The following is a 16,941-nucleotide window of genomic DNA, read 5'->3' as shown; positions in this document are numbered from 1 at the left end:
CCCGATTTCAGAGGGTGCATGAATTTATGGTCATGTAAGCCGGAATATGATATATATATATATATATATATATATATATATTTTTATTTTTTTTTCTTATAATAAACCTTCACAACGGCTTTACGTATGGACGACCTCAGCACATTTTTAGGCATAAGCTTTTGGCTTTTTAGTAAGCAAGGCTATGGGCTTAGGTTGCACAATGGTTCATCTGCAAAGAAGGTTGCATTGCATGGAATTAGACAATTCCTCCACTCTAGTGCTGTGTTCTTACCATGGATTTTGATACTATAACTGAAGCACTAAAATTCTTGTCACTATAATGTTAAATGGAGCATCGATCTCACCTTTTAGTCTCTAGTTTTCCATGGATGGTTTTACAGACGCTAATCGACATTTCATTTTTCTTCAAATACAAATGTAAATATCAAAAGGCAATCTCTGGGCACCCATTTTCCTTTCAGGACATTCTGGGTTCACTAGTAGCGAACTTGAATTTCATAGATGGCATCAATAAAAAAAATTGTGAAAAAACCCCTGGTTCTCTACTACTCAGCTGCTTTATTTTCATCATTTCATGCAATGCTATTTTCACCTTGAGCTTGAGGACACACTAATGCTTTGCTTCTGTTGTTGATGCAGAGGCTTCAAGATGCGCTCTGGCAGGCATGGTGCAGGAGCAGGATGGGCAATGAAAGTAGGAGTTTCCTCACCAGGCATCAGAACTGATACCCCATTGGCATAAATTGTCACCTGCAAGAACATATAAATAAACATTTAACGAACAAAACAGGCAACCATATGCAGTGCCAATGAGGATAGGGGATACAAATTAAGTGATCGAGAAGTAAAGCCTTGTTATAGGGTTAATGTGCAATTCATGTCAAACTAAAAGCCCAAAATCAATCAAATAATCAAGCAAGCGGAAGCATAATCAAATTATAAATCATTTATACAGGAAATAATAATTTAACATTTAGCCTAACCTAAAATGGCTTATATAGTGAGAAAACAAATCCACTAATTGTACATAATTTACAATCAAGTCAAACCAATAAAAAATCAATCACTCACTTACAATCAATATTTATAGAAATTCTCCTCTAGTCCTATAAAATATTTTTAATTTAAACAAACAAGTACTCATGTAAATTCTCTCAATCTCTTATAATCTACTCACAAATATAATAATCATTCACACTCATAAGAATCATCTCAATCTCTTCTAATCCTGAGATATTTATCTTATAAAATCTCATAACTTTTTTACATTTTTCTCTCATACATAATTTATAAGTCTATTAACTTGCTTATCTAGAATCTTTTTTCTCTTAAAATTATTCTCTTGCAAGTTTTCATTTCCATCAAGTAATATCTAATTAATTTTAAAAAAATCAAACAAATCTTTTATGAAATTTAAGTCCCTATTCCAGACAAATTAGTCACCAAATAATTCTAAATAAGTAAGAGAAGTAGAATAAGTGAACATGAAATACGTACCGAAATCCAGACAAAGACTTAATGATGGCTGAATTTTTTATTTGATTGTTCTTCCATTACCAAAGGTAGTTGGAAACCATAAAAGAGACAAAAGGATGAGTTTGTCACTCCCGGGATAGAAGCATAGCATTAGCATATTAAGATATGCAGATTTTTCCACCTTTTCCACAAATCAAGGGATTCTAACAACCAGATGACAGTGTACATTGAAAATAGGTAGAACTAGTAGCAATCAAAGATAATATAATATTAAACTAACAATTGAACAGGGACAAGTGAAGCCATGCCTTTATACTTCAATTTAGTAACACATCGGGTGACGATGTTGGCCAATGGTATTCCCAAAAATTGCATCTGAACGACAATTCCGTATGCATAGCTTGAACATTTTGTCAATGCACTTAATGCAAATGGACAATTGTTGGGATGGCAATGAGAGGAAGTATTCATTAATGCTAAGGTTATGAGGCTGTATTCATTATGACCTTTATTTGCAACCCTGATTAGATGGAACCTCAAAAAGTCAAAATGACTAAGCAATACAATCACAATCGAAGGATTTAGATATCAAATTAAACAAAGTTAGGCAAAGACTTCAAGTCTGCCTGTCAGTATGTATGACATTTGAGACAAAAATCACATGCTGTTGATGGATAATGCTCCCACTTGCCCTAATGAACCCACAGGACAACACATAGATCATGCTTATCTGTGTACCTGTGTTATAAAATATTGACACTGTAGAAAAATAATAAGTATAGTTAAATACGTTAGTTCTTCGTTCAAAGAAAACAAATAGATTAAGGTTTAAGAAAACTATGATTGTTGGCAGATAAACTAAAGTCATTAATATCGTAACTAAAACGTTTTGGTTTTCTTTAAAAAAGTGATATATGTCAGTATCAATTGTTTCGATATATTATTTCAGATTGTTTAGTTTAATACATGTATATTTATAAATATACATGAATCTCTAACATAATAATACTTCTAATGCAAAATAAATATACAATATTTTAAAAAACGAAATAAATAAGTTTAAAAATTTAACAAATAATATTATTAATTTATTATGATATTTTTAAATACTTAATCTGATTATATGATACTTAAATGAGTATTTTTTTTCATGTAAAAATATATTAAGATAAAAATAAAAAAATGAAAAGAAATTAATTTTAGCTTTAGGATTCTTAAACTTTAGAGAAGGAACACAATTGCTTTCCTCAAATAGATTGAAATACTTATGAATTTTGGTTTGGATTAAAACAGTTAATCTAATCAAATGATATTTAAATAAGAATCAAATGATATTTAAATAAGTACTTTTTCATGTAAAAATATATTAAGATAAAAATAAAAAAATGAAAAAGAAATTAATTTTAGCTTTAGATTCTTAAACTTTAGAGAGAAAGCACAATTTTTTTCTTGAAATAGATTGAAATACTTATGAATTTTAGTTTGGAAAAATAAAGTGTAAAAAAAAAGTTACAATAAAAAAACAAAAAACTCCAAATTTAAGGGTTATTTTATTTATTAGTTTTAGTTTTATTAGATTAAAAATAGTCAAATAATAAAAGATAAATTAAAAATTATAAAATATATTTTACATTCACTTATAGGCCAAAACATGCAATGTGATCGAAATTCACTGAAATCAACCAAAATAAATAAAAACAACTAATATTATCCAATATCAAATTCGGTACAAAAAATTAATTTTAAATATGTCATATTTAGTATAACTAAAATATATCAACCGATACAGGTCATACCGAAACAAAATTAACAACAATGAGATAAACAACTGAAAATATGAAAGCTAAATCTTGACAAAAGAATTCAGACAAGATTCTCTACAGTAGTTTTTTAGTTTTAGTATGTAATTTATAAACACAATATCTCAAACTATTTTTTTGAATTTGATTTAAGTTACAAATGCATCTTGTCTTTTTTTTTTCTTCTTTTAATGTAAAATTTTCGCAGAAACAAGCAGCTTTAAAAACTATATTTTTGGTTCAAAGTGAAAAAAAAATCCATGGTATTATCAGTGAATGAGAAAAGGACGAATGGCAACATGGGTAATCAAATAGAGACCATGTAAATAAGATGGTGTCTGTACATTTAGAAGATTGGTCCTTCCTATCAACCTTTTTATCCAAGGAAAAGAGTTTTATCCAAAGACTAAAAGAAAGTTTTCCACAATAGAAACATATACTATGAACCAAAGACATCAAGAAATAAACGATACTAGTAGTAAATATTTGCCAATCCAAGAAAATTTGATCGAAACATATGGGGGAAATAAAAGAAGAAAAACATGTAATTTATGATACTAGTAATCGATTCAATTCGTTTTAATGCAACAATGCACTGTGCGTGATGACCAGTCAAAACTGATCCACCAAATTAGCTATGATTACACAAAAAAAAGGAATGCAAAAGAAGAGTCACAATCATGCTGCCAAGCCCACTCATTACCACTGCTAAACAGACAGAAAAGATCAAATGGCAAAGCCACCATCCTCATCAGGGAAAAGGGAAAAAAATAATACTACATTAATGTTCTAATATTTTTTCTAATATTCTGGATCACTCATTTCACTCCCTTTCATACACCCACACAAAATCTTCTGGTAGATTTTGAAACTTGAATAGAAAAAAAAAAAAACAAAGGGTGAGAGAGAGAGAGAGAGAGAGAGAGAGAGAGAGAGAGAGAGCTTACTTTGGGAGAAGGGTACTCAAGCTTGCTATTGAAAGTTGTCGGAGACTCGAGATCAGTAAGGGTTCTAGTATTGGAGGACAATGATCTCGACCTGAGAAATCTCTCAAAGATAGCCATAACAAGGAACATTGATATAAGAATTGCGGTGGCTACAAAACCAAAGGAAACAGCATTCACTGAGTTGTCAAAACGTCTCCAGTGCTCTTCCTTCTCTAAATTCAATGGAGCCACTGTTGGTGCCACCATTTCCCAGTAATCTTCAGCACCCATCAGAAAACCAAGCTTATAAGCAGCCACCACCCTCTCTTTCTCACATTACACAGTAAACAGAGCAGAAACAAGGAAAACAAGAACCCCAAAAAGAGAAATCGGAAAAACAGGCTAGGGAAGAATAGATATCAGAGAGCAATCCCATGTATGGTTTTCTTCATTATGACATGCATGGGTTTGGTGATAAACTTTCTCAAACTGGAAATTGAACAAATGACCAAAACAGTAGTTGTTGAGACTGAGAGTTGAGACAGATGATTAATCTTTTTCGTTAAGGCTTTACCAATATAGTTGTATCAAGCTTGTGCTTCTAAAGTAATGTTCTTTGCCCATAAAGGAGAGGCGATGAAAAAAGTGAGAGTTTGGGAGTGGGGAACAATAGATTACCTCAGGTTGGAAAAGAGTGCCTTTTTTGGTTAGTAGATTGCAAAGGGCACCATATATCATGAACTCAGCTCTCACATAATGTTTGCTGCTTTTGGCAAATAAATAGACCCGATATATATAATATATAAAACTGTAATTATATATTTTTATATAAATAGGTACAAAATATGAAATTTATTGTATAAGTTTATATTATACGATAAAATCAAATATATTTTTTTATTTTGACTAAATTTATATATTTTTTATTAAAATTTTTATATTTATATAATTTTTATATCACATGTTGTTATATTTAAAACTATTATATATAATTATATATTATTTTCTAAAAAAATGCTAGTAATTATACTCTCTTACTGGCAACTTAACTAGTAATAGAGCCTTTACTTTAAAAGAAAATTAGTATTATAAATTTTATGATTATATATTATTATTTTTCTTGTACAAGAGCCGTTGTCATAAGTTAGAATTTAGAAAATTTTTTGAGCCGTGAATGAATTTTAAAATCTTAACTTAAATAATCTGAACTATATGTAATTTCAAATAGGTTACTAACTTTTGGTTCAAACAGTTGATCATTTGATTTCTTTATATTTTTTGATACAAAGTTGGACTAGTTCATGATAAAAAATTGAAATATCGATATCGTTATAATAAACCAGTATTTGATCTGCAAAAAAGAAGTCGAATGACATTGCCTATTTAAAAAAATTGAAATTATGTTTCCAAATTTGATTTGCCAATTCTTTTTTTGATACTTGAAAGAGTAAAGCCTTAACGTCCGTGACCATGCCGCACTCACCCATGTCACTCGAGAAAAAAGATCTCACCGCATGAGGCGGTTCCTTTAAGGCCGCATTTTGTCTGCGTCCAACCTTCAGTGGTGATGTAATTGTAATGAAAAATTGAGCCAACAGCAGTTTTGATATTCAAATAATGTTGTGGTGTGTTAGGATTTTTGTTCTTTGATCACTAGAGTCAAAAGGTTTCATTTAACTCCAATGGTAACTTCTTCTTTTTCTTTTTTTTTTTTTTTTTTTTTTCTGAAGTTAGCACTTTTTAACTTTTCATTCTGATTTTTTTTCTAGATTTTGAGTTTTTTATTTAAAAATTATAAAGTAATTTTGTTACTCTAATATAAAAATAAATTTTATTATTATATAATTAATTATTAATTTATTTATTAATAAAAACTATTATTGATTTTAAAATAATTTAATAATTATTTATGAATTTCAAAATATTAAAATTTTAAAATTTTTTACATATATTTTTTTAGCCAATATCCTTAATGATCATTTTATTTTTTTATTATAATTCATCTTACTGTCATCGTTATTTTTATATCAAAATATATATTTTATCATTGATTTTAATCTTATTATTATAATAATTAAATTCACTTTCACTATTATTTTTAATCTTATCGGAAGTAATCTTACCACTCATCTAAATGAATCCTAAATCTTATCAGAGTTGATTTATAAGCCCTCCAAAATGCCATATTTTGTATAAAAATATTATATTAAATGAACCATTATCACGAATAAGGATGAGGAAAAAAAAAAAAAAACAAAATTAATTCAAAATTATAGTATTCCATTTAATTTAAATCAATTTTTTTATTTTATTTGAATTAAGTTCAGATATTAAACATCTATTAAATTTCAATTGAATTTTGAATTGGAATGTAAAAAACAAAAAAAGAAAAAATTAAATTATGTATTTTTATTAGTTTATATATATTAAATTTTTATAAAATAAAATAATTATGTTATATATAAATTATTTAAATATATTAAAAATTATAGTAAAATAATATATAAAAAATCATATTTTAAAAACTAATGAATTAAATCAAATCGAATTTATAAAATTCAATTCAAAATGAATTGATTTAAAAAAATTAATTTAAATTCGAATTAAATTTTAAAAATTTATAATATTATATATTATTTAAAAAAATTAAATCAAATTTGATCAAATTCAAACTATTATCTTCTCTTATCATGATTTTGTGCAATCTGTAAGTAGAGTTTTACAACTACTTTTTAACGATATGATTGACTTTTCTAAGTTCTTTTTATCGGTATGCATAAAAAATAAAAAAATTATTATATATATTTTTAAAGGTTTTATATTTGAGATAAGAAATTAAAAAATTGATTCATATTTTTTAAATATATTAAAAATAAAAAATTAATATAATTAAAAACACGATACTTGATAACCTTTTAATATTATTTATAAAATTTAAAAACTCAATCAACATGTTTAAAATAATAATTCATAAAAATATTAAATGATAAAAATGCTCAAATTAGAAATAAAAAATTTAATAGTTATTATTATGTTTTAATTCATTGAAGAAAGTATATATAAACGATGAATGTCATGTATCTTTTTTTATTATATATAAAACTTTTGACTTTTTAAAATATATCTTAAAAGTATTAATTAATTTTTTTAATTTTGTTTGTAAAATTTAAAAATTCTATAAAAACAAATGATATATAAGATAATTTTAATATTTTATTTATATTATTATTATTATGGTGAAATTTAATTTGATGTGATTATAATCTACCACTATTAAATATCCTGGACAGGAAATGATTTGGGCATAACACTAACAGTCTTATGAATCAAACTCAATTTCCATGCGTCGTGTGGTCCTATTCTACCTTTGGAGCTTCACGTGCCTCCCGTGTAAGAGCTTACAGTTCCCACAAGGGGACCACTTAGGACACGTGTAATAAACTACAACTAATTCCATGATGCCACATTTTGTTCCCCCATTGGACCGTCACCCTGCCACCCCCGCTGATCTAATCATTATAACGTTAATGGAGCTGAGAAGTAAATCTGCACCCACCATCTCTAATTTCGGTCACCATTAAAGGTAGATCATCCGTTGGAATGGTGTGGGGCCACCAGTTGGCCTGTGCGAGTTTTGGGCTCACGTGAATCACTTTTTCTTCGTTCCGTCATATTCATTATAGTCTTTTTTTTTTTTTAATTATTTTTTATTTTATAACAATTCATAGGCTTTCTTTCTCTTCTTTTGATGGCATAGTAAAAGACAGGAAAGATGGTTGGGTCTTGTGATGAAATTCCGGGCCCACTATTTGAGAAACTGGGCCCAGTTTTGAGTGGGCCTTTATTATATATGAAATGGACTCACTTCCTTTTATTAGATTTGATAATTTTAAACAAGATATAATAATTTAATATGAAAATGACATAAAAAAAATTATATATGTATTTTAAAAAAACATGTTTCATGCTTGTTCGTATCGATACAAATTTTAATATCACAAAATTTATCTTATATGTGTTAACGAGTCTAAGCATGTGACGTGATACAAATAATATATTTAATTTAATTTTGTCATATTTTAACATGTTTAATACTTTTAACATATTTAACACGTTTAACATATTTTTTATATTTATTTTAATTTAATATAATATATAAAGATTGTTTTAATTTTTAATCTTTTAATTAACTATTTAATATCATGTATAAATTATTTTAAATATTTAATTATGATTCTCATTTAATAATTATTATAACATTATTTGTTTATAATAATAATAATAATATTAATTTTAGTCCTATACATTATTATTTTATTTTTAATTTTTAATAGTTTATCATTTTGAATTTGATATTAAAAATTAATATAGTTATGTAATATATATTAAATTTTAAATACATATTAAATACATATTAATGGGTATTAAATTTTTTTAATATGTAAGTACTTTTTTATATTATTAATATATTAAGTTTATTAAATTATAATTTATGGATAATTTATAGTTATTTATTATTTTAATCATGTTCTTGTACATATTTATGTTAATTGTGTTTATTATTATATATCTGTATTAGTCGTATCTATTCATATGTATCAATATTAAGTCATGTTTATTCGTGTCGTATTTAAATGAATCAATTATATATATTAATCGTGTCGTGTCGTATATAACACGTATAATAAACGTGTCATATTTGTGTTTAAAATTTAAATATGTTTTATAATTCATATTATATTCATATTTCAATAATTCGTATCATTATATATATAAAACATAACATAAATATACGAATTATCAAATCTATCTTTGATCTCTAAAAAATATAAAAATATTGGATATTCGTAATAAAAAAATAATTCACCTCGACTTAAATATCAATTTAATTAAATTAAAATTTATTTCAATTATTTTATAATTATTTTTTAAAAATAATTTTAATAAATTTGTAATTCAAATTTTAATATTTCTAATTTTTTTTTATCTTTAAATTATAACATCTTTTGTAAAAAATATATTAATTCAACTACTCAGTCATAGATCTTCAACATTTTAAATGAAAATTTTATTATATTCAATACCACTTTCAGTTTTTTTGAAATATTGCTCCATTAGTTTTTGAGTGGATAAATTTATACTTTTTTTTTTTTTTAAGTTTACAAGTGGGTTATTACTCTAAGAGATTTTTTTCTCTTTTTAAAATGCAATAATATATGCTATTAAGTATGAATTTTAATTTTAACTAATGAATATAAATTTTACAGAATTAAATAGCAATTGTCTCCTTTAATTATGGATATATAATTATTTTAATTTAGATTATTCTACTAATGATTTTCGTTAACCACGTTGAAAATATAACGTATTTCAAAAGTCACAGTAACTCATTTTCGAAGGACCACAATTTCAAGTTACTTTTGTTAAATATGTTTGGAGGGTTTATACTTGGAGGAGCGCTCTCAGAATGCACGAGCCCAAATGAGCACAATACCAAATTTAGGTTCAGTTTGTTTTGATAAAAAATGATTTTTGAAAAATAATTTTTATTTTTTCATGTATTTATTTGATAAAAAATTGAGTGATTAATAAAAAATAACTTATTGATCAATAAGATAATTTTTTTTATAAATTATTTTTTCTTTTTTAAGATAATTTTCAATAAAAAAAATTGTTTAGGAGTAAAATTATTTATTAATTTATTTGAATATAATTATACTTAAATTGGATCTTGTACATGATTGTTTTTTAAGCTCAAATTTAATTTTATCTGACATAAAATATTATTATATTAATAAATAATATTTTTATTTAATTTTACTTAAAAATAAAAATATTAATATTAAAAGTATTTTAATATTTAATTTTAAATATTTTTATAGTTTACTCTACTCAAGTAAAACTTTGAATTTAATATTTTAAGATGAAAACTTGAGTTGATTCAACTTAAAATATTATTATATTATTAATAAAATATTTATTTAATTTTAATTAAAAAAATTAAAATATTATCATTAAAAGTCTTTTGATATTTCAATTTTTAATATTTTTATTTTATATATTATTAAATATTAATATTTTCAATATTTCAATAACGAATAGTATTATATTATTATTTTAATAATAAATAATGACAAATATAATAATATTTTATTGTTTTAATAATTAATTTTTAAAAATATAATAATATGATTTTCTTAATATGAATATTTTTAATAGTTTTTTTTTTAGTTTAAAATATATAATTTTATATTTTATTTATTAGGGTATTTATATTACTATATTAATAATAAATATAAATAAAAAAGATCTTTATTATGATTTAATAATAGATACTTTCAATATAAAATATAACTATTATTATTGTAATATTAATAAAAATAATATTTTAAGAATAGTAATACTATTTTAAATATTTTAAAATGTTAATGTAAGGAATAATAAATAGTTTTATTTTAAGTATTTTTTATATTAAAATTTAATTATTTTGGATATTAATAATTTTAATAATAAATATTTAAGCCTAGAATTTTTTTAAAATCTTCCTAAACTTAGAAAAATTGAAATCTTTCACAAATATTTTTAGATTAAAAAAAAAATCAAACAACACTAGAAATTTCCAACACCAGAAATTTCAATCCACAATCAAACTTTAAAACCAAAACTTTTCCCTCAAAACCAAGATTCCAGAACTAAAATCACAAAACCCAAAGAGCTTGCTTCTTTATTTTCCCCAAATTCAAAAAATTTAAAAAATAAAAATCCTAAAACCTACTCAAAAAATTCAAAAGAATTCAAAGCTTCCACCGAAAAATCTCCCCTCTTTTGAATGTGAATTTGTGATTGATTTATAAGGCTCTTTTTAATAGATTTTTTAAGGATTTAAACAATTCAATCCATACTTGAATCTTAGGATTTTATTTCAGTCTGATTAATGTCAATGGTTGTTTGATCGTGTTTCCAATTTTAAACAGTCATGGTTTCTTAGTTAATCTCTAAAAATTTTTTATTTCATTCCTTTTTTATATTCAATCATTCTTCAATGTCCTTAAAACAAAACCATAAAAAAGCCGCTAGGTCCTAACCCTAGCAAAATGAGCTGTTCGTGTCCTAAGCCCCAAATATTACCCTTTTGGGCACAAACCCCAAATACTTAGTGAATGAGTCTGTTTGAGATCCAACGACCTCCAATCCGAGCAAGATAATTATTTAGATCATTCGATATTAAACCCGGATGAAATAAAGTGTTTATATGTATTATTTAATTAATTTCATTCATCAAAATTGTCATATCCATAAAGTCAATATTATATCAATAAAATAAAAAATCACGTTATCAAGTCAATGATTATGTTAGCATATTTAAAAGTAAAAAATTGACAAAATTAGTGATTAAGTTAATATTGTCAAATCAAAATAGTATCAGGATTAAATTTACAAGAATTATAATATATAGATTAAATTTTAAATTTTAATAGAGTACAAGGACCTTTCGCATAATTTGACCAATATATTTACACCAAAAAACAACCAATAAAAGGCCTACACATGGAAATGAATATGATTTGATAAGGGATGACATGGAATTGTGAAGCTAATTAGGAATTGACAAATGGCAGACATAACAAACATTGAGAATTCTTGATAGGATGGCAAATGACATGGCATTCTTGCGTGGGAAAGGTTTAGTTGGTGGAGCGAGAAAATTCAAGAATTTCAACTCTCAATATTTAAGTATGAATGATTCTTTTAAATAGGTAGGTTTACTTTTTGCATGGGACATTGATGTATGGCTATGAGTTGCGAAGAATAACAACGCAACCTTGGCCACAAAGCTCCTTTTCTCCTTCCTCTTCTTTGGGCTCCAAGCTCCTCCATGCATCCCTGTTGGCTGATGTGTCAAACACATGGACAAGCGACATCAACCTAGAGACCTCCCCTGGCTTCCTATATCCGGCCAAGAAGAACAAATGGGTACCGATTGGTGCCATGGTAATGTATAGCCGTTTGATTGGAGGCCAATTTGCATCTGATACGGAAATTGGTGAAGATAATGTTTCCAAGTGTGATCCGTCAACCTCATTCCATATTTTTCCATCATAAGCCTCAATGTAACCTTTCCAAGCATTTAGACAATCCCCTGAGCTATAAAGCTTTTCGTCGACAGCCACAATTTGATTAGGTGGCACGTCCAATTGCCACATCCCTATCACAAGATCCCACTTGGCGTTAACCGAATCGTACACCTCAGCTGAACATCTTCCAATCGGGTTCCATGGCAACTTATCCATATCTGCCTTCTCAGCAAACCCCCCTACCACGTGGATTTTCCCTTTCCATGTTACCGCCACGCACTTATACCTCAACACGCTCATGTCAGGCAATGGTTTCCACTCGTCACGTGCAGGGTCATATACCTCAGCCGATGAGGTGCCACGTGCGATGCCTAATGTGCACTGTCCACCTGCCACATAGATTTTGTTGTCGCACACAGTGCAAGCAAAATCGAAGCGTGCGATGCTAAGTGGCGCACACTTGGACCACACGCCATTGCAAACATCATAGCGTATGACAGAGGAGAGGACCTCAAGATCATCCTCGACAATTTCGGAAGGGTCATGGCCTGGATACTTGCGACAAAGCCAGCCACCAATAATATAGATTGAGTTACCGATTGAGACCATGGAAAAACCCTTTCGCACATGATTCTCTAACAGTTCAGGAATTCTGCCCACGCGATGCCAAGAGTTGATCGAAGGGTCGTAACATTCAAGCCAATTGGACATGTTTGAGGTTGCCAATAAATCATTGGAACAAAAAGAAGTATAGATGCGATAATTCGTGAAAGGATTTTCGGGAATGAACGGAGGAGGGGCTAGAGGGGAAAAGGAACCCATGAACTAGCTAGGTAGCCTGGAAGTGGTAAATGTGAAGTGGAAGGGGGAATTGGATGGTGTGGCATAGAGGGGAAGATATAGGAAGCCTGGCGGATTAAACCAAGAGATGGATAGCTTGTGATTTTATCGACATGCGGTAGGTAAGGAGGATTGGTTAGTGCTTCGGATCTCATGGGGGGAAAATCTATGTTTTTCTTGTTTGTCTTCATAGTGTTTTTGGTGTATCTGATCCTTGGTCAATCTTTATGAAAAAGAGGGATGCCAAAAAATCATTCCCTCTTTTCTTTATTTATTATTCATGAGATTTGAAGTTCCTTTTTTGTTTATATTATCCTCGGGGAGAGTTAATTATAATTAATCTTTGAATTATTTTTACAAAAAAAAAAATCACAATTTGAGATTAAAAAAAAAATTACAGTTTGTAAAAAATTCCGTTAAATATCACTTTTTAAAAATATTATATAAATCAAACAAATTAAATTTCAAGTTCATCTTATAGTTTTTTATTTTTATGTGCAATTATCTTAATAAGGATCTACAATTTTGGTCTTTTAGGTGAAATCTCCCAAATATATTGATCAACCTTCCAATGATCCCTTGAAAACTCAACATGAACATTCTTTCCGGAACTAAAAAGGGCTTTATCTATTGGTCAAACACCTTTTTTTTTTTTTTTTAGGCTAACTCAAATAGTGAATGTGAAATTCTGACCTGATCACCTGATTCAAATTAGAAGTTGCTAAGGATACAAGAAGGCCCCCAGGACCCGTAATTATTTTGTTTATTCGAAAAACAAATTAGGATTTTCTTTTGAGTCCTCTTGACTTAGGTACGTGAGAAGTAGAAAATGTAGATGGAATTAATTGACACCAATTTAGAGATCAGAAGAACAGCCCTCGGATCACCTTCCTTCTTTGCCCAATTATTAACGAACGTGCTATTTGTTGTCGATGTTTACAAGTTCCCTACAATAAGCCCACCGGACTTTACAAGAACAATTCTTTTATTCAACCACAGTGATTTTATTTTTCTATAAAATATGGCCGAGGCCAACAGCCCAACAAAGGAAGAGGGCTTCTTCTGTCGACGGGCCCAGAATGAGAGCCTGGGATCATGTGCTTACAGATCTGTAGCCTCTGGCTATGCTAACATGATCACTCAAATTAATGAGGGTCGAAGTTAGAGAGATACATTTAAGGCAAAATAAAAGTACTTAATGCATGTTTGGTTAGAGGGAAGGCCTATTCCATTCTCTCCTTATTTCATTGTCAACAGTAATGTCATGGTTTGATTGATAGAATAACTATTCCATGGATAGCCGTTCAACTCTTATTTTCCATGGAGGGAGAATAGCTAGTCTACCACCCCAAGGTAATAACTATTCTTTATGGTCAGAAATAGAAACACTGTTTATATGATCATTTTATCTTTATACAAATTTTGAAATTCCAATCCTGTTTTATTATATTTTATAATTTATTTTCTCTCCCTTATTTTTTAAAATTTTTATTAAAATATTTATATATTAAACTTTATTTTTTAATTTATTATAAATAATATACCTAATTTTAAAAAATATATATTAGAGTTTTATATAGACTACAATATGTTATACATATATGTTTGATACCACTTCACTCCAAAATGTTAAGTTATTGGGTTCTTAAATATTTCATATACATATGTTATCTTTCCATTTTCATTTTTAAGTAGGTTAAATATAAAAATGGACTTTTTGCTATAAACTTTTTGTTAGTTTAACACCTAAAAAATAAAATTATCATTTTAGTACTCTAACTTTTATTATATCATTTACTTTGACATCTCGGACTAGCGTTATCACTGCTAGAAAATTATTTAATGTCGATGGATTTTTACCTATGAAATTTTTTTGTCAATAATTATCGACAATTTATCGACAGATCATAAAAAAAATTACTGTGGATTTACCAACGGAATACTGATAAAATTTTTTTCGTTCGTATTCCGTAGGTGATATTGACACAAGAAGTTGGCAAATTGGCACGAGATTTGCCAACTAAAAAAATCTGTCAATAAAGTCTTTACCGACAAATTATTGACAAACATTTTTCATCAGTAAATAATTTTTTGAAAAAAAATTAAAACACTTATTTGATATAAAATAAATGAAATTAATTAAAAAATTTGGATTACTTATGGAAATTTCGTCAATGAAAGCAATTAAAATCAAAATCCTAATCCTTTTTTTCTTCTTTCAATAGAAACCTTAAACTTCACTAAGAATTTTGTTGATATGGTGATTTTAGGTGAGATCATCGAAAATACCATCAAAAGTGGTAAACTAAAAGAAAAAGAATCATCTGCTGCTAAAAAGATGCATAAAAAAAAAAGTGAGACTCAAATTGTGAGTTTCGACAGACAGCAATCCAAAAACTACCCTCAACAAACCTACCCACATATTATTCTTCTACAAGTCATGTTTCTGTTATACTCTACCAATCAACTTGATGATCTTCTTATCCATCTCTTCTTAGGCCCTCAATTCATCCCACTACCCTAACAAGTAGTGCACAAGAATCACAAAATAGGGAAAAGCCTACATTTAACCCTATTCCCATGAGCTATACTGAACTATATCAAGAGCTTTATATGAACCATTTGTTTGCTCCCATTCTTGTAAAATAACTCGAACCTCCCGATCTTAAATGGTACGACTCTACTGTTCACTATGACTATTATTTTGGAGTGATGGGTCATTCCACCTAAAATTATATCCCTTTGAAACATATAATGCAAAGTTTGATCAAAGAAAGGTTGATAAATTTTGATACTAGTGGAAACACTATATCCAATACCAGTGGTAACCCATCACCCAATCATCTAGGGGTATAATTTTGAGAAAGATTGATTGAAACTGCTTATCATCTTAGACTACTTGAAAATATGGATATTATTTTATGTACTTGGATTTCATTTTGTTTTTCATCATTTTAATAAAGTGACATGCTTGATGCATTTTCATAATATTTTTCTTTTGTGTGAATACCCATTATTTACTTTTACCTTTTCATACATTTTCCCATACCCATTTTTTTTATTCCAAATAATGAATGTTTAGACAGTTATGACAATAATTTAGGATTCGACTTTGAAAACACCATTTGATTGATGAATTCAATATTGTTGGTCCATTGGAACTATTGAATAATAGGACAAACCTAGGGGAAGATTTTCAGAAGTAATGCAATATATGATTCTTGCAATTGTCCATTCATAAATCTACTCTTAACCAGTAAATATTTTTTACGAAAAATATTTATGTTTGAAATGAGAAATGACCATATTTCTTCTATCTTTCAAAAAATAAAATTATCCCTTGCTACCCTATTTGAGGCTATTGAAAGCTTGTTTTGAGAAACCCTAACTAAGGATCACCCCACACTAAAGGGCAAAGTTTAAGAAATTTGTTCATTCTGAGGGGAAAAGCCCTTTTATGGACAAGTCTTTTTAACAAATGAAAAAATAAAAAAAAATGAAGAAAATTGATGGGACAAGATGCCAATATGCTCCAAAAAAAAAAAAAAAATGAAGAGAAATTATTGGGGCAAAACGCCAATGTGCTTGATATAAAGAAATGATCCTTGGTTTGGTTACCCTGTAAATGCAATTTGAGCCTGTTTTATCCTTTTCTTTAGCACCCTTTACCCTAGCCTACATTATGTCTCTTAAAAGTCTATTTTGATCAAATGTGAATACTCGATTTGAAGAATCATGAGTTGAATTAAGGCAGATTTGTTATTAGATTAAGACTTTGATCAAAGTGTCATTAATGAATAAAAGAGAAAAAAGTGTGAAAAA

At 27.6% G+C, this 16,941-nt stretch overlaps 2 protein-coding genes across 2 annotated transcripts; both read right to left on the bottom strand.

The window, feature by feature from the left end:
• Window positions 1-189: 189 nt before the first annotated feature.
• LOC111282895 (uncharacterized) lies at window positions 190-4,925 on the bottom strand. The gene is made up of 2 exons (XM_022871178.2): window positions 4,226-4,925; window positions 190-753 (listed from the first exon to the last, which is right to left on the bottom strand). The coding sequence occupies exons 1-2, from the start codon at window positions 4,493-4,495 to the stop codon at window positions 592-594; spliced, it is 432 nt and encodes a 143-aa protein (XP_022726913.1). The 5' UTR covers window positions 4,496-4,925; the 3' UTR covers window positions 190-591.
• Window positions 4,926-11,637: 6,712 nt separating this feature from the next.
• On the bottom strand, window positions 11,638-13,696 carry LOC149518880 (F-box/kelch-repeat protein SKIP30-like). Its single transcript, XM_089761494.1, has one exon. It carries the CDS (start codon window positions 13,099-13,101, stop codon window positions 11,998-12,000), a length of 1,104 nt encoding a protein of 367 aa, XP_089617620.1. The 5' UTR covers window positions 13,102-13,696; the 3' UTR covers window positions 11,638-11,997.
• Window positions 13,697-16,941: the final 3,245 nt, after the last annotated feature.

This window comes from Durio zibethinus, chromosome 5 (genome assembly GCF_047325235.1).
Source record: "Durio zibethinus cultivar Kanyao isolate XHJ-2024 chromosome 5, ASM4732523v1, whole genome shotgun sequence".
Classification (NCBI taxonomy): Eukaryota; Viridiplantae; Streptophyta; class Magnoliopsida; order Malvales; family Malvaceae; genus Durio; species Durio zibethinus.
This window is presented reverse-complemented; position numbering and strand designations above follow the sequence as displayed.